Here is a 23,281-nt window from a genome sequence, read left to right as displayed (position 1 = left end):
TAACCTCTTGTGTTGAATAAAGGAACTAACAAATGTTAAGTTGAGTTTACTTGAGTAATTTGTGTGGAACCTGTTGACGAACTTTAATTAATTAAACCTAACTAGTAAAAACTAATTTTGTTAGTCCATATAACACAACTGACTTAAGTTAGTTAAACTCAAATGTCTCTTGTTGAGCAAAACTGATTGATAATAGTTGGCTTAAGTCAAAAATATTATTTCTCCCTAAACAACCCCATTAAGTTAGATAACCTTGAATATTTGTTTTCAACTTACATAATTAAGTTATGTGGAACCTGTTGACAAGTAAAAGTTAATTAAAGTCAACGTTTCATTTTTTTGAGTGTAGCCACACCTTTGTTATCTTGGCTGTGTGCTTAGGGTTGTTGTCCTGTTGGAAGATGAACCGTCGCCCCAGTCTCTGGAGCAGGTTTTCATCAAGGATGTCTCTGTACATTGCTGCATTCATCTTTCCCTCGATCCTGACTAGTCTCCTAGTTCCTGCCGCTGAAAAACATCCCCACAGCTGATGCTGCCACCACCATGCTTCACTGTAGGGATGGTATTTGCCAGGTGATGAGCGGTGCCTGGTTTTCTCCAGACATGACGCTTGTCATTCAGGCCAAAGAGTTCAATCTTTGTTTTATCAGACCAGAGAATTCTGTTTCTCGTGGTCTGAGAGTCCTTCAGGTGCCTTTTGGCAAACTCCAGGTGTCATGTACCTTTAACTGAGGATTGGCTTCCGTCTGGCCACTCTACCATAGAGGCCTGATTGGTGCAGAGCTGGAGAGATGGTTGTTCTTCTAGAAGGTTCTCCTCTCTCCACTAGTGATGTTACGTATGACACTGAAGCTTCGATGTGCGTATCACACATGCGACACAATTTCTAGTGAAGCCCCGTATCGGGGTGTGTATTGGTTTACTAGAGTCACGCGATCGACGACAAATGAAGCCTCACTTTCTATCCAATCACGTGCGCGTTTCACTTTGGGTGTCAGAAGGCTCAAACCCCAGATCTTATTTAACGAGTCATTGTTGGCTCAATCTGGTTGATGAGTTTGTGAGGAGAGAAAATGAATTTATTTAATGAACAAATAAAACACAAACATGTAAGACTTTTATTTGTACACATAACATTGAAACTATGGAGTGTGTTGTGGTTGCTTCATCTGCCAGAGCTTCTAACACAGGCTTCTGGCTGCTTTATTTTAAATAAGCACCAGATGGCGCTGTTCCCGACACTCTCGAAGCTTTGAATCTTTTCCTGGAACAGTCAGGGGAAAGCCTCAGTGATTCATGAGGCTTCATTTCCCCATCCCTACTCTCCACAGAGAAACGCTGGAGCTCTGTCAGAGTGACTATCAGGTTCTTGGTCTCCTCCCTGACTAAGGCCCTTCTCCCCTGATCGCTGAGTTTGGCCGGGCGGACGGCTCTAAGAAGAGTGCTGGTGGTTCCAAACTTCTTCCATTTACGGATGATGGAGACCACTGTGCTCATTGGGACCTTCAATGCTCCAAAATTTTTTCTGTACCATTCCCCAGATTTGTGCCTCAATATAATCTTGTTTTGGCAGTCTACAGATAATTCCTTGGACTTCATGGCTTGGTTTATGCTCTACATGCACTGTTAACTGTGGGACCTTATATAGACCGGTGTGTGCCTTTCCAAATCATGTCCAGTCAACTGAATTCACCACAGGTGGACTCCAATCAAGTTGTAGAAACATCTCAAGGATGATCAGTGGAAACAGGAGGCACCTGAGCTCAGTTTTGAGTGTCATTGCAAAGGCTGTGAATACTCATGTACATGTGATTTTTTTTATATATATATATTTTTTTTATATATATTTGCAAAGATTGCAAACATACTTCTTACACGTTGTCATTATGGGGTATTGTTTGTAGAATTTTGAGGAAAATAATGAATTTAATTCATCTTGGAATAAGACTGTAAAAATGTGGAAGAAGTGAAGCGCTGTGAATACTTTCCGGATGCAGTGTATGTCTATGATGAAATAACATACTGAGCATTATAAACTCTCGTAATTCCTAGTAATCTGTGTTTATATGTCCGGTTCTAGGTTTTGCAGTTCAACATTTAATTCATCAATAATCTTTGTTAGCTCCTCTTTTGTCTCCCTTATTTTTCTCACAAATCTCATGATCTCGGACTGCAGCTCTTGCACATTTCTTGCATTGTTAGTTGACCCAGGGGTTTGGTTGCTTTCAGACTCTGTATTGGTTGCTGCAATTTCTGATTCTTGTTGAGCCGCTATTGAAGCATAATCTCTGCGGAGTTTGTGAATTTCTTTGGCGTCGAGGGCAATGAAGAGGACGTCAACAGCTACAAATAGTCCAGTCAAAACCCCTGTTGCTGCTTCAGCCACACGAACAGCTCTCGCCGTCTGAGCTGCAACTCTCCCAACATTTGCAACTTGAGTTAAACGGATAAGCTCTGCAATCCCTCCCAGTCCTCGTCCAAGTCGAGCCCCGACATTTGCCCAATCTACCCCAGATTGTGCATTGGACCATGATTCCCTGCTTTCAGAAAGCACTTTTTGAGTTATCACTGCTATTTGGATGTTTTGGATACAGCTGCTTGTGGAGGCTATTTTTTCTTGTAACTCTGTTATGATCATTTTGATCTTTTGGCGGTCTGTGCGCTGGTTAACCATCTTTGTTATGTTACTCGCACCAGATGCTACTCCACCAGCTACCGCTACACCGATTCCCACTCCTGTTACTATCAGAGAAGCTCCGAGAGTGAACGGAGTCAGAATAAGCCCAACTATAGATGTGATTCCTCCAGCCAATCCCACTACACCTCCTGCAAGGCTGCCTACGGTTGTGTTGAAGTGGACTTTCTCCAAACCATCGGCCAGCTCTTCAAGTACATTTAGCCTCCCATAAAGCTCTTTAATAGTTTGTGTGCTCTGAAAAAAATCAAGTTTAATGAAATAAAAATTTTGTTTGATGGTTCAGTGTTTTGTTTAATTTCATTGTGCCCGTGTCTAAAACATGGTTACTTTATGACTTTAAGAGACTACAGCAAAACGTATGAAAAGTATAAAAGTTACATTTTAATTACTCAACTCACCTTTTCATAAAGGTGTTTAATGATAAAGGGCCTCATCAAGATCTCACTGACAGACGGGCGATTCGCTGGATCGATCTGAAGTGTGTCTTTCACCAGCTGACGAAGGTCCTCAGAGAAGTTTCTAGGAAGAGCTTCATAGGAGCAGGTGAGTATCTTTGAAATAATCTCAACTGTGCTTATTCCTGTAAACTAAAGACAGACAAAAAATATGAGGTCGTTAGTTGTCACAATACAGATTGTATCAAAGCAGTTTTAAAGTTAAAGCACGTTTCAAGATCCACGTCATGTTCAAGTTTTTCCTTAGCCCTTGTCAAGACCCAAATTAGTGTTTGATTACTGTAATCAAGGGGTTTTCAAAGTGTGGTGCGTGCCTCCTTTTTTAATGGATCGCTCACCCAAAAATTAAAGATCTGTCATTTACTCACTCTAGTGTCATTCCAAATCCGTGAGACTTTCGTTCATCTTCTAAACACAAATGAAGATATCTTTAATGAAATCAGAGTGATTTCTGTCCCTCCATTGACAGCTACGCAACTACCTCTTTGACGTTTTAAAAAGTTCATAAAGGCTACGTTCAGACTGCAGGTAAATGTGGCCCAAATCTGATTATTTTTGCTCACATGTGACTTAGATCTGTTTTCTTATGACAGTGTGAACAGAATCTGATGTTTTCAATTTGATTTATGCCACTTCCATATGTGTTACAAAATCAGATGCAACCTGATCGGAATTATTGCGACAAAAATGCGCGTCCATCCTCTCATTCCTGCAAGAACTGTTCGATGGCAGATGCACTCGTTTAGATGTATCAAAGGTAAAAAAAAAAAAAAAAAACAGTTTCATTTTCTCATAATATACAGTACATTACACATCACATTTTTCAATTATTCTCAAACGACTTGATGGATGAATCAGTATCTCTAAATCTAAATCTAAATCCCTCCTTTCTGTGAGTCTACTCTCCTCTGATTGGCCCAGTCTGTTGCGAAGTATTTCAGTAAGACACCGTCTTATTTCTGTATGACAAGTATTTCTGGTTAACCAGAAATGTACACAATATAAAACACAAAACTACGTATTTTGCACACCCGGGAGAAAATATATACATCAATAATTAATCATACTTACAGGTTGTGATTCTGAGGAGCAAGCTGGTCTAAATAAACTGGGTACTGACACATCTTTTCAAGAGCAAGCATTTTGCAAATCCCGTGTTGAGATTTGACAAGCAGTCAATAAAATTACGAGTTTTAGGGCAGGTTAAGTTGTTCTCGGGTGGACAACATACAACAAAAGCAGGCATTATCTATATGCATCTTTATGAGTGTTGGAAACAGTTCTGCTGCCTAATATATTTGATTAATAAAAGGTTAAAAAGAACTGCATTTATTCAAAATAAAAAAAATATTTTCTAATAATATAAATCTTCTTTACTATCACTTTTTATCAATTTAACACATCCTTGCTGAATAAAAGTATTGATTTATTTAAAAAAAAGAAAGAAAAAACTGACTGACCCCAAATTACTGACCAGCAGTGTATTGTTGTTACAAAAGATTTATATTTTTAAAACATTTGCTTCTTCTTTTTCTTTTTCTTTTTTTGATTCATCAAAGTATCCTAAAAAAAAGTATCACAGGTTATGAAAAAATATTAAGCAGCAGAACTGTTTCCAACTTTGGTAATGAATCATCATATTAGAATGATTTCTAAAGGATCATGTGATAGACTGGAATAATGATCCTGAAAATTCAGCTTTGCATCACAGAAATAAATGATAATTTAAAGTATAATAAATTGAAAACCAATTATTTTAAATTGTAATAATATATCACAATATTACATTTTTTTTTCTGTATTTTTGATCAAATAAATGCAGGCTTTATGAGCAGAAGAAACTTCTTTCAAAAACATTAAAAATAGTAATGTTTCCAAACTTTTGACCTGTACTGTATATGAAAAACTATTATAGGGCACTTTAATTGGCATCACAGGGGCGAGCCAGCGAAGGGCCATCAAGTTGGCCACTGATGCTGCAGAAGTAGCATCAAGGTGGCTGTGGATCAGGAGAGGAGAGGCATGGCGTGTAGGGTAGTAGCGCTACCTGGACATAAGCTGGGACTCGATCACCCCGGCTGGGTCGCCTAGGGGAGGGGGTCTGATTGTTGAAAGACCCGAAACCCCCCGTGATCCTAGGTTACATCACTGATGATATGTCCAGGTGCACCAGACGGTGTATCTAAAATCTTCTTTTCTGGAACAACCAGTGACTACCAGGAACAGTCTGGTTGACCACCAAGTACAGATTGGTGACAGCTGGAGAGACAGTGGACAGCCCGGAAAGACGGCACCGGGGCAGTGAGGGGTAGCATCCCAAGATGCACCTTCTGAGAAGAAGGAACCCACAAATGCTACAAATCGACCTACAGGAGATATACCCCTAGGGATTCCTGAGAGGGGGGGCGGAAGAGAATCCCACAGGACGGATCAAAGGATGACGACATATGGCAATGAAGACACGGCGATGACAATGGAATGCAGATGTGGCAAGATATGCAAGAACCGACATGGCCTACGGATCCACCAGGCCAAGATGAAGTGTATACAGAAGGAGGTAGAGTCACAGCGCACAGGAACTACGCCTGGTGAGACGCAGGAGGAGCCAGGCCCGGAGTCACCCCACAGTGCCTGGAAGGAGATCCAGGAGGTGGTTAGAAGGGCAAGGGCAAACTCCGCTCCAGGGCCCAGTGGAGTACCTTATAAGGTTTACAAGAACTGTCCAAGACTACTCCACAGACTCTGGAAGATCCTGAAGGTGATTTGGAGGAGGGGAAGGTAGCAGACCAGTGGAGACAGGCAGAGGGTGTTTGGATCCCGAAGGAGGAGAAGTCTCAGAAAATCGATCAGTTCCGGACCATCTCACTGCTGAGTGTTGAAGGAAAGATCTTCTTCAGCCTCATTTCCAGGCGACTGACAGACTACCTCCTGAAGAATTCCTATATCGATACATCAGTCCAGAAGGGAGGAATCCCAGAGGTATCTGGATGTCTGGAGCATACAGGTGTGGTCACTCAGCTTATCAGGGAAGCCAGGGAGAACAAGGGGGACCTGGCTGTGCTGTGGCTGGACCTCGCAAATGCCTATGGATCCATACCCCATAAGCTGGTCGAAGAGGCACTGAACCGGCATCACACCCCGAAGAAGTTCAGAGACCTCATCCTGGACTACTATGCCAACTTCCATCTGAGAGTCTCCTCCGGAACAACAACCTCAGACTGGCACAAGCTTGAGAAGGGGATCATCACTGGCTGTACAATCTCAGTCATCCTTTTTGCACTCGCCATGAACATGCTGGTGAAATCTGCGGAAATGCAGTGTAGGGGGCCCCTCTCTAAGTCTGGAGTTAGACAGCCACCTATCCGAGCCTTCATGGATGACCTGACAGTGACCACAACATCTGTCCCAGGCTGCAGGTGGATCCTGAACGGTCTTTAGGAGCTGATGTCCTGGGCTCGCATGAACTTCAAGCCGGCTAAGTCAAGGTCCCTCGTGCTGAAGAAAGGGAAGGTTACTGACAAGTCCCACTTCTCACTTGGCACCACCAAGATACCATCACTGACAGAAGAACCTGTGAAGAGCCTGGGGAAGGTGTTCAATTGCAGCCTGAGAGATGCAGCTTCCACAAAAGCGACCAACCAAGACCTGGAGACCTGGCTGGCCGTGGTGGACAAGTCTGGCCTTCCTGGCAAGTTCAAGGCCTGGATTTACCAGCACGGTATTCTCCCTCGGATCCTCTGGCCCCTCCTGGTGTATGAAGTCCCCATTTCAACGGTGGAAGGCTTTGAGATGAGGATCAGCAGGTTTCTGCGCAGGTGGCTGGGACTGCCTCGAAGCCTGAGCAGCATCGCTCTATATGGGCAGAACAACAAGCTGAAGCTTCCCATGAGCAGCCTGAGCGAGGAGTTCATGGTGACGCGGTCCAGGGAGGTCCTACAGTATCGGGAGTCCAGTGATCCAAAGGTTGCCCAGGCTGGGATTGAGGTCAGGACAGGGCGGAAGTGGAGGGCTGCCGTGGCAGTGGACGACGCAGAGTCAAGGCTACGGCAAAAGGTGTTGGTGGGCTCAGTGGCACAGGGGAGAGCTGGCCTGGGCAGCAGAAGAACTCCTCGCTACGACAAGGCGGAAGGGAAAGAGAGGAGGTCGCTGATCCTGGAGGAGGTGTGTGCAGGAGTTGAGGAGAAGCGAGCTTGCCAGATGGCTGGGATGTGGCAACAGGGCGCCTGGACAAGATGGGAGCAAACAGCAGAGCGCAAAGTCACATGGACTGAGCTGTGGAAGGCTGAACCCTACAGGATAAAATTCCTGATCCAGGCGGTCTATGACGTGTTGCCAAGTCCATCCAACCTCTTCTCCTGGGGAAAGGTGGAGACACCAGCATGCCCCCTCTGCCAGAGGAGAGGAACATTGGAACACATCCTCAGCTGCTGTCCAAAAGCCCTGGGCGAAGGGCGTTACCGCTGGCAGCATGACCAGGTCCTAAAAGCCGTAGCGGATTCTATCTGCAGTGGAATTAGCCACAGCAAGAGCCTCCGCCCAGTGAAGACCACAGCTTTTGTCAGAGCTGGGGAGAAGTCAACACCAGCTGCCCGGGGCACCTCCTCTGGCCTGTTGGCAACGGCGCGCGACTGGGAGCTGTCAGTTGATCTGGGCAAGCAGCTGAAGTTCCCTGAAGCAGTTGCCATAACAACATTAAGGCCAGACATTGTGCTCACCTCAGAGGCCTCCAAGCAGGTAATTCTCTTGGAGCTCACAGTGCCGTGGGAGGACCGTATGGAGGAGGCCAATGAAAGAAAGAGGGCAAAGTACTTCCAGCTTGTGGAGGGTTGCCGGAGCAATGGGTGGTGGGCAATATGCCAACCCGTCGAAGTGGGATGTCGAGGGTTTGTGGGCCAATCCCTTTGCAGGGCCTACAAAATGCTTGGCATCACAGGGGCGAGCCAGCGAAGGGCCATCAAGTTGGCCACTGATGCTGCAGAAGTAAATGGTAAATGGTAAATGGACTGCATTTATATAGCGCTTTCACAGACCCAATGGCCACCAAAGCGCTTTACAATATTGCCTCACATTCACCCATTCACTCACTCATTCGTACACCGACGGCGGTGTCAGCCATGCAAGGCGATCCAGCTCGTCGGGAGCAGCTGGGGTTAGGTGTCTTGGTCAGGTGGAACCGGGGATTGAACCACCAACCTTCTGGTTTGTAGACAATCTACATGAACCACTGAGCCACTGCCGCCCACAAGTAGCATCAAGGTGGCTGTGGATCAGGAGAGGAGAGGCATGGCGTGTAGGGTAGTAGCGCTACCTGGACATAAGCTGGGACTTGATCACCCCGGCTGGGTCGCCTAGGGGAGGGGGTCTGATTGTTGAAAGACCCGAAACCCCCGTGATCCTAGGTTACATCACTGATGATATGTCCAGGTGCACCAGACGGTGTATCTAAAATCTAAACCCAGATGAGATATGTCCCTAAGGTACTTTCTCCCCTCTACTGAGGGAGAACAGACTCCACACCAGCTTTGCCCTCTTCGGGCCCTTAGAGTGTACATAGAGCGTTTTGGCCAATTCAGGCAGTCGGAGCAGCTGTTTGTAAATGCCGTTCTAAAGGGCTGCCAATCACGGAGCACAGACTGTCCCACTGGATAGTAGACGTTATAGCACTACCTCACAAGTCCTTAAACTTGCAGTGCCCTATTGAGGTGTGGGCCCACTCCACCAGGGGAATGGCCTCCTCTTGGGCCTGGCCTAGTGGAATATCCATCACTGATATCTGTGTGGAGGCCAGTTGGTCGTTGTGTAGCTTGTCGTGCTACTGCGAGTCGACACTGCTGCTTAATTGTGTTTTAACACAATTTTGTACCATACCATACAAATGAGTGGCTCAAAAACAGAAGTGTTGAATAGGGGTTGAATAATTATGACATAACTATATTACAAAAAATCCTATATAATGACATTATCACCTTTGCCACTAAACTGTTATAGATTAAAATAGTTTTTTTAGAAAAGCGTTTACATTCATAAATTATTACAGAGTGCATTATTACAGGGCTTGATTATTTTTTGATTGCAATATATAATTTATTGCTTTATGAAAGCTTGAACCAAACATACATTCAAACCAAAATATATGCAGACACCTTCAACATTTCTCACATTATCACAGTTTATTCGCTATAGTTTAGAAAATCAAGCGTAGCGTCAGTTCTGGCAGGTCACGTTAGTCAAGCTCGCATCAGTGACTCTCAGCTGATCCACATCTACCTATAGGAATACGACGCATATCACCGTATACATATATAAGCTCCTTCAGTATTATCAGCAGCTGTCGCGTTTCTCAGGAGCTACCCTCCTCCATCCCCAGCTCCTCCTCTTGCCCAGTCAGGATTTGGCATTCTGGTTCCCCTTGAATCAGAATAAATTCTCGAATTATGTTGTACTTTAACCCCCTGAGGTCGACGGTATCGCCGGCGATACCAGCTCGCTTTTTTTTTATCAGTGTAAAAAAAACTCATAAATACTCTGTTGACTTTGATTTTCCATAGGAGTTTCATACATCAATCGATTCTGTTAAATGTGTATTATTTTTGTGTATACTCACAATAAAAACAAAGTGTTGTGTTTTTTGCCAAATAAAGAAAAATAAACACGAAGCGAGTTCTGCCTTCTCTCTGTCCGTGTAGTCCATTCTGAAACGCGTCCGAAAATGAACCATAACTCAGCGAATACTCAGTCAAACAGGCAGACAGTCACACAGGCATGAAGCTTGAATTCTCCTCTTTTAAATGAAATAATTTATATAAAAAACAAATATTCTCATCTTGTCGACCTCATTAGAGCTAATTCAAATGTAATGTGACTCCGCCCACGGAGAGCGTGCGCTATTCAAACGCAAATGGCTGAGGCAATCCGCGCAATTCTGTGAACGCCCCCATCAGCTCGAGAAAACATACAAGTTTATCAGATCATTACATGTTTACACTGTTTCGCAGCGCTGTGAGGAATAATGGAATGTTTCTCAGAAGTGCGGGTATATCGAGGAGCGAGCTGAGGAATGTAAGTTCACGTGAATCGGGTTTCTGTTTATGAATGAATGAACGGCAAGATGCGCGCTGTTTACCACAGCTGGCAAAAAGACAGTTTAAATTTAAATCGCGTGTGTGAATGAATGATGATGTTTTAGCAAACTGTATTGCTATACTGAGATGAGTAAAAATCGACTGAAATATGTTGAAATAAAATGTAGGCTATTTGTATAAGCAACGTATTAAACTGCAAATTAACATTTATATGCCCTAATATTTCATAAAAACAACGTTACAGTCAGGCGAAATATGAAAGACATATATATACTGATACAAATATACTGTAAGATTACACTTGAATTGTTGTTGTAATTGTAACCTTTTTAATAAAAAAATATATTTAAAAGGTAGATGTAAACAAACTATAAAAGGTAAATATAATTTTTTTTCTTTAAATAATTTTTATTGTGTTTTATTAGTGACAAATTTGGGGAGAGGATAAATATTCCAAAACTGAAAATACAGTATGAGAATTAACTGCACAATTACTAGACATGTTTACCTTGGATATTATACAATTTGCAAGCACAATTTGTGGAAAAATAAAAAAAAATTGCGATGCTTCCAACTGTGAACCAATTTGGTAGTGTATGTATATATATATATATATATATATATATATATATATATATATATATATGTATATGTGTGTGTGTGTGTGTATGTGTGAGTGTGTGTGTGTGTATGCATATATATATATATATATATATATATATATATATATATATATGTGTATGTATGTATGTATATATATATATATATATGTGTGTGTGTGTGTGTGTGTGTGTGTGTGTGTGTGTGTGTGTGTGTGTGTGAGTGTGTGTGTGTATGAAGAGTTCAGATGCAAAAGCCTCTAAATGCCATCTGAAATTTTCTTCTAGAATGATCATTTTTATCAAGCTCGTATATTTAAGTTAGCTGTAGGTGACACACCTGAATGAATGGCTCATTAAGTATGCAGGGGCATTGTCTCACCAGGTGTGAACTACTAAATATGCATGATCGTTTACGCCCCATCCGCATATTGGCTTTCCAAACTAAAAGTGTTTCACAAAACTAAAATCAATTTATCATTTTAAGTGAATGATAAGGCAGGATGATTTTCACATAATTTTGAAGAAAAAACTCTAGGGAAGGACATCCATTAGTCAAAAGTCTTATTGCCACATATTTAGTATGTGTTTTGTGGCTTTATTTCAGAATCTTTCATTTTTAGTTTTTTCAATAACCATGCATAAACATTATTCTCTCAAAAATGAAAACATGTACATACATGTGGCTCACATATTATGGTAGTCCTGTTTGTGCTAAATATAGTGGGTTTTTTTTTTTTGCCATTGATATGTTTATAAGCAACTGAAAAAAGCACAAATGTCAGGGCATGTCAGAACATCTCAAGGACCCCAAAAACACCCTAGACCTCAGAGGGTTAAAATCTTGAATTAATTAATTATATCTGCATACATTCGTTGGTTCTGTTCTGTTTACCCCAAGGGGGGTTATTTCTGCTCTCCTGCTCTTATCTATGCTAGGCTGCATGGATGCGCAGGGAGTTCTCGTCCAGAACGGAACCATACCGCCAATCCAAACTGTATGCTAATTGTCAATCATATTTGACGACAGTGGTCCTGACAGAAATGGTAATACAATATGACAAGAACTCAGATTTAAACTGTGTTCAAATTCATCTTGATAATGTCAGATAACTTTGAGCAAAACATGGTCAGGTCAAAGTGTCTGAAACATTTTTGGTACCAAACATTTTTATACATTTTACTGGTAGTCACTGTATGAAGAATGTTTGGGTATAATATGTCACAGTTTACTTTATTTTGCTATCCTCATTTACACAAATTAACTATAGTGTCCTGCACCCACTAGTAAAAAAAATATCACAAATTATATCTGGTGTCTGAATCCTTTTTGTTTCACTGTATCTGATAAAATAAAATCTTACCGCACACTTCCGCATGCACATCTCATAGATGACACATCCCAGACTCCAAATTTCACTGCGAAAAAGTGAAGGTTAGATTTTCAGTGTTCATTCGTGGAAAATGTATTATAAGAATAATATAAACATTGATAATGTAATATGTTATTACGATTTCTCATCATAAGGGTTGCCATTCAAATTCTCAGGTGCAACGTATGAGAGAGCTTCAGTTTCTGCTGTCTGTGCATTAGTGGACCTGATAAAAACAGAAATACATGGTTCAGATCATAATGCACACACACATATGGACTATTTCTTTTATTAGGTGTTATTTAACGTACAAGTCATGTTTTGAATCAAAAGAACCACATACAGTACCATTCACGAATCGCTCCAAACTCTCCAAGACGAATGGTTCCACATGCAGTGAAAAATATGCTCTGCCATAAGAAAACACACATGTATGTTATAGCTGCAATATTAGTTTAAAATAATAAATGGTGATTATTCTCAAATTATTATTAATATGATTCTTTTGTGACTTTCCTAATTCTGAAATGTCAGAAATGTGCCTTCAAGTGTATTCTACACACAGTATGTTCTGTCGGTCATTTCCTCATCATTCGATTTCTAAATATTTGTTGTATGTGTTATTTTGTAGGCTGGTGCTGTTATTGTAACCAGTCTTTAGTCCAGTCATACCAGAATGTCAAATTAGCTTTCCTGTGTTTTAAAAGTGCAGTGAAGCCCAAGTTGTTTGACTGGAAAGTTCAGTAATGACAATCTGATTAAAGACTGCAATTAATTAAACAAAATTATTTAAAAACAAATGTATGCATGAATTTATAGTTCACAATAAGATCTGTAGATGAAAATTCATCTCTATGTTCTAAATCCATGTTAATATATAAACATGCATTTAGCATACAGAGGTGAATTTTCATTTCATGCCTAATTTAACTATATTGCATTTATACCTTGGGCTGCAGGTTTTTATGTTGAATCTGTTGATCATGAAGGTGCTTTAATGCCATGCAGATCTTCACAGTCCAGTCCAGAATCTAGAAATACATAAAATGTGAAATTAAAAATGTGGAAAATATTATTGCAGTAGTTCTGTATTTTTAAAGGTTATGGAGAAATACCAACATATAATACTGTATAATAATAATTTAATATATAATAACATAACAAATCTTTTAACATAACTAATAACAAACGCAATTCATATTCAGTGTTTTACATAAAAGTTTATGGCAGTAATGGATTCCTTTTTTTGTAAATGTTAAGCATGTTCCTTCCTAATTAATGTCACGGCTTCACCAAACTCTCCCTCAACTTCCCTCAACTTCCTCAACACCTTATTACCACACTCAACACCTTATTACCACACTCAACACCTTATTACCACACCTTATTACCACACTCAACACCTTATTACCACACTCAACACCGTATTACCACACTCAACACCTTATTACCACACTCAACACCGTATTACCACATTCAACACCGTATTACCACACTCAACACCTTATTACCACACTCAACACCGTATTACCACACTCAACACCGTATTACCACACTCAACACCGTATTACCACACTCAACACCTTATTACCACACTCAACACCGTATTACCACAATCAACACCTTATTACCACACTCAACACCTTATTACCACACTCAACACCGTATCACCACACTCAACACCGTATTACCACACTCAACACCTTATTACCACACTCAACACCGTATCACCACACTCAACACCGTATTACCACACTCAACACCTTATCACCACACTCAACACCTTATTACCACACTCAACACCTTATCACCACACTCAACACCTTATCACCACACTCAACACCTTATCACCACACTCAACACCTTATTACCACACTCAACACCTTATTACCACACTCAACACCGTATTACCACACTCAACACCTTATTACCACACTCAACACCGTATTACCACACTCAACACCGTATCACCACACTCAACACCGTATCACCACACTCAACACCTTATTACCACACTCAACACCTTATTACCACACTCAACACCTTATTACCACACTCAACACCGTATTACCACACTCAACACCGTATTACCACACTCAACACCTTATTACCACACTCAACACCGTATTACCACACTCAACACCGTATCACCACACTCAACACCGTATCACCACACTCAACACCTTATCACCACACTCAACACCTTATCACCACACTCAACACCTTATTACCACACTCAACACCGTATTACCACACTCAACACCTTATTACCACACTCAACACCGTATTACCACACTCAACACCGTATCACCACACTCAACACCGTATCACCACACTCAACACCTTATTACCACACTCAACACCTTATTACCACACTCAACACCTTATTACCACACTCAACACCGTATTACCACACTCAACACCGTATTACCACACTCAACACCTTATTACCACACTCAACACCGTATTACCACACTCAACACCGTATCACCACACTCAACACCGTATCACCACACTCAACACCTTATCACCACACTCAACACCTTATCACCACACTCAACACCTTATTACCACACTCAACACCGTATTACCACACTCAACACCGTATTACCACACTCAACACCTTATTACCACACTCAACACCGTATTACCACACTCAACACCTTATTACCACACTCAACACCGTATTACAACACTCAACACCGTATTACCACACTCAACACCTTATTACCACACTCAACACCTTATTACCACACTCAACACCGTATTACCACACTCAACACCTTATTACCACACTCAACACCGTATTACAACACTCAACACCGTATTACCACACTCAACACCTTATTACCACACTCAACACCGTATTACCACACTCAACACCTTATTACCACACTCAACACCTTATTACCACACTCAACACCTTATTACCACACTCAACACCGTATTACCACACTCAACACCGTATTACCACACTCAACACCTTATCACCACACTCAACACCTTATTACCACACTCAACACCTTATCACCACACTCAACACCTTATTACCACACTCAACACCGTATTACCACACTCAACACCTTATTACCACACTCAACACCGTATTACCACACTCAACACCTTATTACCACACTCAACACCGTATTACCACACTCAACACCGTATTACCACACTCAACACCTTATTACCACACTCAACACCGTATTACCACACTCAACACCGTATTACTACACTCAACACCGTATTACCACACTCAACACCGTATTACCACACTCAACACCTTATTACCACACTCAACACCTTATTACCACACTCAACACCGTATCACCACACTCAACACCTTATTACCACACTCAACACCTTATTACCACACTCAACACCTTATTACCACACTCAACACCGTATTACCACACTCAACACCGTATTACCACACTCAACACCGTATTACCACACTCAACACCTTATTACCACACTCAACACCGTATTACCACACTCAACACCGTATTACCACTCTCAACACCTTATTACCAGACTCAACACCGTATTACCACACTCAACACCGTATCACCACACTCAACACCTTATTACCACTCTCAACACCTTATTACCAGACTCAACACCGTATTACCACACTCAACACCGTATCACCACACTCAACACCTTATTACCACACTCAACACCTTATTACCACACTCAACACCTTATTACCACACTCAACACCTTATCACCACACTCAACACCTTATTACCACACTCAACACCTTATTACCACACTCAACACCGTATCACCAGACTCAACACCTTATTACCACACTCAACACCGTATTACCACACTCAACACCATATTACCACACTAAACACCTTATTACCACACTCAACACCGTATTACCACACTCAACACCTTATTACCACACTCAACACCGTATTACAACACTCAACACCGTATTACAACACTCAACACCTTATTACCACACTCAACACCGTATTACCACACTCAACACCTTATTACCACACTCAACACCTTATTACCACACTCAACACCGTATTACCACACTCAACACCGTATTACCACACTCAACACCATATTACCACACTAAACACCTTATTACCACACTCAACACCGTATTACCACACTCAACACCTTATTACCACACTCAACACCGTATTACAACACTCAACACCGTATTACAACACTCAACACCTTATTACCACACTCAACACCGTATTACCACACTCAACACCTTATTACCACACTCAACACCTTATTACCACACTCAACACCGTATTACCACACTCAACACCGTATTACCACACTCAACACCTTATCACCACACTCAACACCTTATTACCACACTCAACACCTTATCACCACACTCAACACCTTATTACCACACTCAACACCGTATCACCACACTCAACACCTTATCACCACACTCAACACCGTATCACCACACTCAACACCTTATTACCACACTCAACACCGTATTACCACTCTCAACACCGTATTACCACACTCAACACCGTATTACCACACTCAACACCTTATTACCACACTCAACACCTTATTATTACCACACTCAACACCTTATTACCACACTCAACACCTTATTACCACACTCAACACCTTATTACCACACTCAACACCACACCTTATTACCACACTCAACACCGTATTACCACACTCAACACCGTATTACCACACTCAACACCGTATCACCACACTCAACACCGTATCACCACACTCAACACCTTATTACCACACTCAGCAATGACTGCCCTGTTGAAAATACAAAAATGCTAAGTATACTTGCAGCCAGACTTATTCAGTATACTTCAAGTGTGTTAATGATTAGTTAAGTTGAAGTGTGCTATTTTGAAACAATTCATTTTGTACTAAGTATATTTTAGTTGTAATTAAATTGTAGTAAAGCATAACTTTAAGTGTATTTAGTGTACATTTGTGTACTAAATTGGAACAAATTCAAGTATATTTAGTGTACTTTAAGTATATGCCTGTGTAGGGACTAATTACATGCTTGAATAGTGATATTAAAGTATACAAAGAGGACAAATAATACTAAGCCATACTTTGTACAAAATATTGTATACTACAATGCATTTTGAAAGTATACTTTCAATGCATTGTTACAATGATCATTTCCAGCACACAATTAAAATATACCTAAAATATATTTTTAATAAAATGCAAATAAATACACTTTTAAAAAATAAACTGAATTTTCACTTCAAGTATATTTTTCTAAAATTTATTTTTTGAAAATTTACCAAAGTACAATTATTTAAATGTGTGTTAAAAGTTGTATTGTGAAAATAGGTAAAAGCATGATGCTGGTATACTTTTAATATATTTAAAGATAGTACAATTTTTGTTAGTATACTTGCAATGTACTACTGAAAAAGGGAATATATTTCAACTACAATAAAGTATTCTTTTCTTTCACTAGGGTGGACTCATACCCAGCACACTCTCATAGCTCCAACGTCAGGCAGATGTCAACTTTTGGTTAGAATAAACCATAAAAGAAAAGTTTTTAAAAAAAGGTGAAATACATGGCAATACACTTATTAGGCTACAAGTAGACAAAATCAACTGATATTTTTTTTTCTCTTGCTTTTTTTGCCCTAACAAACACAGTTACAGCAGCCAGAACATTAAAAACTAAAGTCAAGAGTCAAACTACACATCTAAATGAAACTCAAATCGAACTATTATTTTCAATAAAACAACAACAACAAAACCTCTGTTAATTCTCAATAAGAACTTCTGTAGACATATGACAATGCATTCATATGACATGTTGCCATGCATTTTACCCTTTTTTGCAGTGCGGTGGTAAAATTCAACATCTGTCTGACGTTGGAGTTTGACTTAAAACAATCGTTGGGTTTAGACGTCAACCCGACTTTCATTTTCAACCTCAGTCTGACTGACTTTGGATTAGTTGGAGTTCAACATCTTCAGACATAATTTTTATTTCTTGACTGAGAAGCCGTTTCACTAAAATATATGGCACAATAGGGAAGGCTATTGCAACTTTAATTTCTTGCCAACTTTAAAGATTCCAATAAGAAAAACAGAATATAGAAAACAATCAACCTAACAACACATAAACACTAAAAAATCCCAATATTAGTTCATATTTACAGATAACATGTTAAATTTGTAGATAAATGCTTTAATTTAGGGGGAAAATGGGGAAAACTGTTAGTTTAACAGTTAGTTCTCTAAATCATGGTATTGGGTTAAATTTCACCATCTGTAAATCTACAAACATACCTCAGAATATATAACTGTTCCCTGCAATGTAAGTTTTGTTATCTCTGCGAGATCTCCACCCTCACAGTGGTCCAGTAAAAGGTACAAGCAGTCACGATCTGAAAGCAGATTCATTCATTACGGTGTGCCTTAAAATAATGAATTAATATTTACAGCTAAGTGTGAATACTGTATGTAGATTAATATCAAAGTGTGACGTTTAAAGTTTATTTTAACCTCTGATGATTTCCTTGTGATGGACGATGTGTGGATGATTGAGCTTTTGGAGAAAGTTTGATACAGCATCCTAAAAACAGACACAGACTGATCAGAATTTCTGTCTTTCAATTTAAATATCATTAGAAACAAAGTATCCATCTTACCTGGTTAGCACTCAGCTTTTTAATGACAAACTGATCACCACCTTCATTCTTCACCAGCATCATCTTGTCTTGTTCACTCACTAGCTCGTAGCCATGATTTTTTAGAACCGACTGTTTGCTCCCCATCTCTGAAAGTTTCTGCAACTGTTTAAGAAAAGCATTGGTAAGAAAATTCGCAGACATAATTTTTTTATTATTTTTAAACAGTTCATGAAAGTTTAAGCATTTAATTCTGTATTTTTGCAAGATTTTTTAAAGACCATAACAAACAAATTGTTGATGTTGCCAGACCAGTTTAAAATGGAACACCAGAATACATTTTTATGATTTTTATGAAACTGTAAAATCAATTCAGCTATTGGTACTCAAATGCTGTAATGAATACTTCAATAATGTTGGTACACACACACACACAAAAAAAAATCCTTAAAAAAAAAAAAAAGATTTATGCAATTTAATTAATAGTAACATTCCATCAAATTTAATTGAATAATCCATACATACAGTGCCAAGAATAAGTGAACACACCCATGCTAAAGTTGACTTAAAAGAGGAATAAAAAGTCATCTTTTGGAAATTGATCTTAATGCCTTAATTAAAAACATGAGGAAAACTCCAACCTTTAAGGACACCAATTTTCTTTGTGAATGAATAATGTATCGTAAATAAATAAATGTTCTTCCTTAAAATACAGGGTGCATACGTCTGGACACCCCTATGTTAAATTCCTATAGAGGCAGGCAGATCCAGGATCCAGGATACTATGCATCCTGATAAAGTTCCCTTGGCCTTTGGAATTAAAATAGCCCCACATCATCACATAGCCTTCACCACACCTAGAGATTGGCATGGAGTACTTTCCATAAGATCATCTCTCAATGCAAATCAAACCAGCTATTAGGCTAACTGAAATAAAACCATGCTCAGCCTTAGTAGATTATGTTATATCCATTGTTACCGCAAATCTGCGTCAGGTTATTGAGTGGAGCATAGGGCACACGACTTGCATTTGGCACTAATTCAAGTGTACTTGGTATTGTAAAGACTAAAAAGGGATGTTCCGTTTAAGACAGCAAAATGTTGCTCGACCAACCTAAATAGGGTGAGTCTTACCACCGTTTAATGTAATGTTACTCTAGCTAAGTGTACGTGGGAAACCATGGCATGACCAAAACAAAGCTACGAGAAGTAATATGGCCGGCTTATATCTGCAGTAGTGGCCGAGACCTCTGACTAGAGATAGTGTTATTTTAATTCAAGTGTATACAAATCATGGGGGCTATATAAAGTATCTTAAGATTGAGTAAGCGTGAATGCGACCATCTAAGGTATAACTCAATTACCTCTGTTTAGTGACCAAAACTGACAAGTTTGTGATTGTGGGCCCGCAAAAAATGAAAGGCCGGTGCGAGGACCCTGTGCGACTTTGGCACCCGAATGAGCGAGGATAATAAGAGTAAAGAGTTGAATAGAATAATCAAATGTGTCGCTAAACTATTATATAAATGACTAATAACCAAGTCTAACCTAAATTCGAGGTCATGATAAAATGGAGTCAGATAAAAGTTTAATTGGAATTAAATTACTTTACCACAATGAAAAGACAGCAACACGCAGTAAACCTTCGCTTATCAGAAACTGTTGTTGGACTGATTGGGCAGGACTTACAACGTCATGACGCAACACCAGTCACGATTGGCCTAGTTTCATTCCCTCTTCAGAGGCACTACGCTGGGGGACGTCCCCTTCTGATGCAGTCAAGTTATGACACTAAACATTTGAAGTTATTCCTGATGTACTTTAAGAACAGTTGTGGTGTGTGTGTAATGTAAACCAGGCAGCCCAATTATTTATTTTGTTGATCACCCAACCCTGAGCATATTTTTGCCGGTGATGTGAGTGCTTTAGTCTTGTTTCAACCAAAATGGTACAATAAAGATTATGTAGAAAGAAAGAAAGAAAGAAAGAAAGAAAGAAAGAAAGAAAGAAAGACAGAAAGACAGAAAGAACACATTAGGGCAGGAAACTGATTTTTTTTTTTTTTCCAATGATTAAATATATTATGGACATTCTTTGCTAGATTCATTTATGATTTATTGTGTTCTCCAACCTATTGGGTTTGTAATCATCCTCATCTTTCCAATCCATCAGACTTTAATGATTTCCTTCACAATGGATGTATAGCATCTATGTATTATTGTCTTTAAAAAACTACAGTGTTATTTATGTAAAGTCCCAACCATTGCAAACACATTGTAATGTGTTTTATTCTATGCTAAATGAAATGACTTTCATTAGTCCACTCATATGATTGGATCCTTCATGAAATGTGAGTGTTAGTTTTCTTATCTGCACACAAAGTGTTGTAACTCAAAAGTAACTCACCACATCCATCTATGATCTGATTCTTATAAATCATGTGACATATTAAAAAAGAAACTAAAATGCAGCAGAACATTTACCAAATCATTAAATGAAATCCTGTTTACAGTAAACACATCCTGCATCATGATTACTGATAACTATTTGATTATACTGTTAGTGTACTATATAAAGCTGATCAGCAAAACCTGTTAACTCCACTTCAAAAATTAAACTTAATTCTCATTCTGGAGCTGGAATAGCCGAAATGCTGACACTCCTTATAACCTGCCCTTACATCTGATCCAATCTGACTTCTGACCTGTAACACTGCCTGAATCATAATCATACACGGTTGGCTCGTTGACCAGAGGAGAACTGAGCGACTGATCCTGGGTTCTCTGAAGTTTCTTCTTCATTCTGTCACTGATGGAGTTTTGGTTCCTTGCCACTGTCGCCTTTGTCGCCTTGGCTTTTGGCTTGCTTAGTTGGGGACATTTAATAATTAACAATATTATTGATCTGTCTGCATTTACAACATTATATGAGAACTGAACTGAGCTGAACAATGACATCACTGTTTTCTCAAGAGCTGCTATATATTTAAATGAACTAAATTAATAACTTTTTTCCACCATCACTGAACTTACTTAAGCTGGACTATGATGCTATTTTCTTCTTGATCTGCTGTACAGCAAAAACAAACTTTATTGCATTATTTTCCTGTTATCTCTGTGAAGCTGCATTGAAACTGAAATCTGTATTTTAAAAAAGTATACTACAACTTCAGGTTGTATTTTTTTCAGGTCTGTATTTTATATAAATAAAGGTGACTTGACTTGACTTAAACAAACAGTGAACAGTTCTGATAGTTTAACATCCGAATCAGATTCAGTTTCTTTATGAATAAAATTATTTTATTTTATGCAAGGCATAACATTTCGTCCCAGTATGTTGTGTTGCATAAAATAAAATGATTTACAGCACAGTAATGACATTATAAACTGTTAAAATAAATGGGGAAAATAAACGGTGAACTGCAAGGCAGCACAGGGTGCCACACGTTTACCATTAATGGAAAAAACAGTCAAAGACCATCAACTGTAATCAACTGAATATTTTAATTCAGCCAAGAGGCAACGCCATGATGTATCAATCTTCTACTGGTCACTCATCATCATGTGTCGCAAATTCACAGGTCAGAGTTCACCAAAATTGTTTTCTATTGAATTTTTTTGCATTTGCTTGCATTTCCAATCTGATGCATTAGCACTCTTGTATTTTTATACCGCTGTAACTTCTAAATCATTCTAAAACATTCCCATAACCTGTTACAATCATAAATTGTCCTTACCTGCAGGTTAAAGATGCTAGATGCTGTTTCAGGGTCCTCGGCGGTGTCCCGGCTCAGTCCTCGATTCGGTTGCACTGGGATTTTGCTAGTATCAATATAGACAAAATACAACAAAATAAAGATATTTCTAGGAAAAATCACTCCGAAACTTGTCTTAAAAGTTTTCAGAATCACCAAAAAAATGGTTTTGTTTTACTTTAAAAAGTTTCAGAATAATACAAAGACAACAATTCATAGATTCAAAGATAAAAATAACAGAAATGTGTGAAGGTCTCCACCCGAATTGTGGCCCAGAGAAACAGGAAACAAAGCTTTTTATGTTTTTTTGTTATTGGGGCTGTCTTAAGACTTTGGGGCTGTCATTATAATGCAGAAATTCCTTATAAGGTAAACAACTGGCCTTGAAATTGTCCAAGGTTATAACAAGTTTGCAAGAAGCACCCATACATCTTATTTTTTTGTAGCTTGCACTAGAAAGCTTGATATACATCTGACTGTTTCTTCACCCGCAGCTGTTAAAACCACATCCTACAACTAATAGATTTTGCCTATGTCACAATATGAGGTCGATCTGGCCTTGGACATGGTGATGAAAAAAAAATGCTTTTGCATTTGCTTGCATGACTTTTGCGTTCTTTGTGAGCAAATTCAAAGTTTCTCGGGGGAACGCACAAGTTTTGCAAGCAAACCCACCAAT

The 23,281-nt window shown here is 39.6% G+C and overlaps 1 protein-coding gene across 1 annotated transcript; it reads right to left on the bottom strand.

Moving 5' to 3' along the window:
* Positions 1-1,839: 1,839 nt before the first annotated feature.
* On the bottom strand, positions 1,840-22,875 carry LOC308682936 (uncharacterized protein). Its single transcript, XM_081352955.1, has 10 exons — positions 22,585-22,875; positions 18,870-19,013; positions 18,724-18,793; positions 18,508-18,605; positions 13,155-13,238; positions 12,556-12,617; positions 12,347-12,433; positions 12,199-12,253; positions 3,097-3,285; positions 1,840-2,932 (listed from the first exon to the last, which is right to left on the bottom strand). Exons 2-10 carry the CDS (start codon positions 18,993-18,995, stop codon positions 2,063-2,065), a joined length of 1,641 nt encoding a protein of 546 aa, XP_081209081.1. The 5' UTR covers positions 18,996-19,013; positions 22,585-22,875; the 3' UTR covers positions 1,840-2,062.
* Positions 22,876-23,281: the final 406 nt, after the last annotated feature.

Source organism: Scardinius erythrophthalmus (assembly GCF_964197995.2).
Source record: "Scardinius erythrophthalmus genome assembly, chromosome: 2".
NCBI classification, from domain to species: Eukaryota; Metazoa; Chordata; class Actinopteri; order Cypriniformes; family Leuciscidae; genus Scardinius; species Scardinius erythrophthalmus.
The sequence above is the reverse complement of the archived record's forward strand: the minus strand, read 5'-3'. Positions and strand labels throughout refer to the sequence as shown.

What these genes read in the sequence shown, in the direction of transcription:
- LOC308682936 (XM_081352955.1), bottom strand. Translation starts at nt 18,995, where the DNA reads ATGGGGAGCAAACAGTCGGTTCTAAAAAATCATGGCTACGAGCTAGTG. An exon ending in TCACAAGGAAATCATCAGAG is followed by an intron (nt 18,606 to 18,723) that starts GTTAAAATAAAC and finishes ATCTGCTTTCAG; the next exon opens with ATCGTGACTGCTTGTACCTT. An exon ending in ATAAAAACCTGCAGCCCAAG is followed by an intron (nt 12,618 to 13,154) that starts GTATAAATGCAA and finishes TTCTTATGGCAG; the next exon opens with AGCATATTTTTCACTGCATG.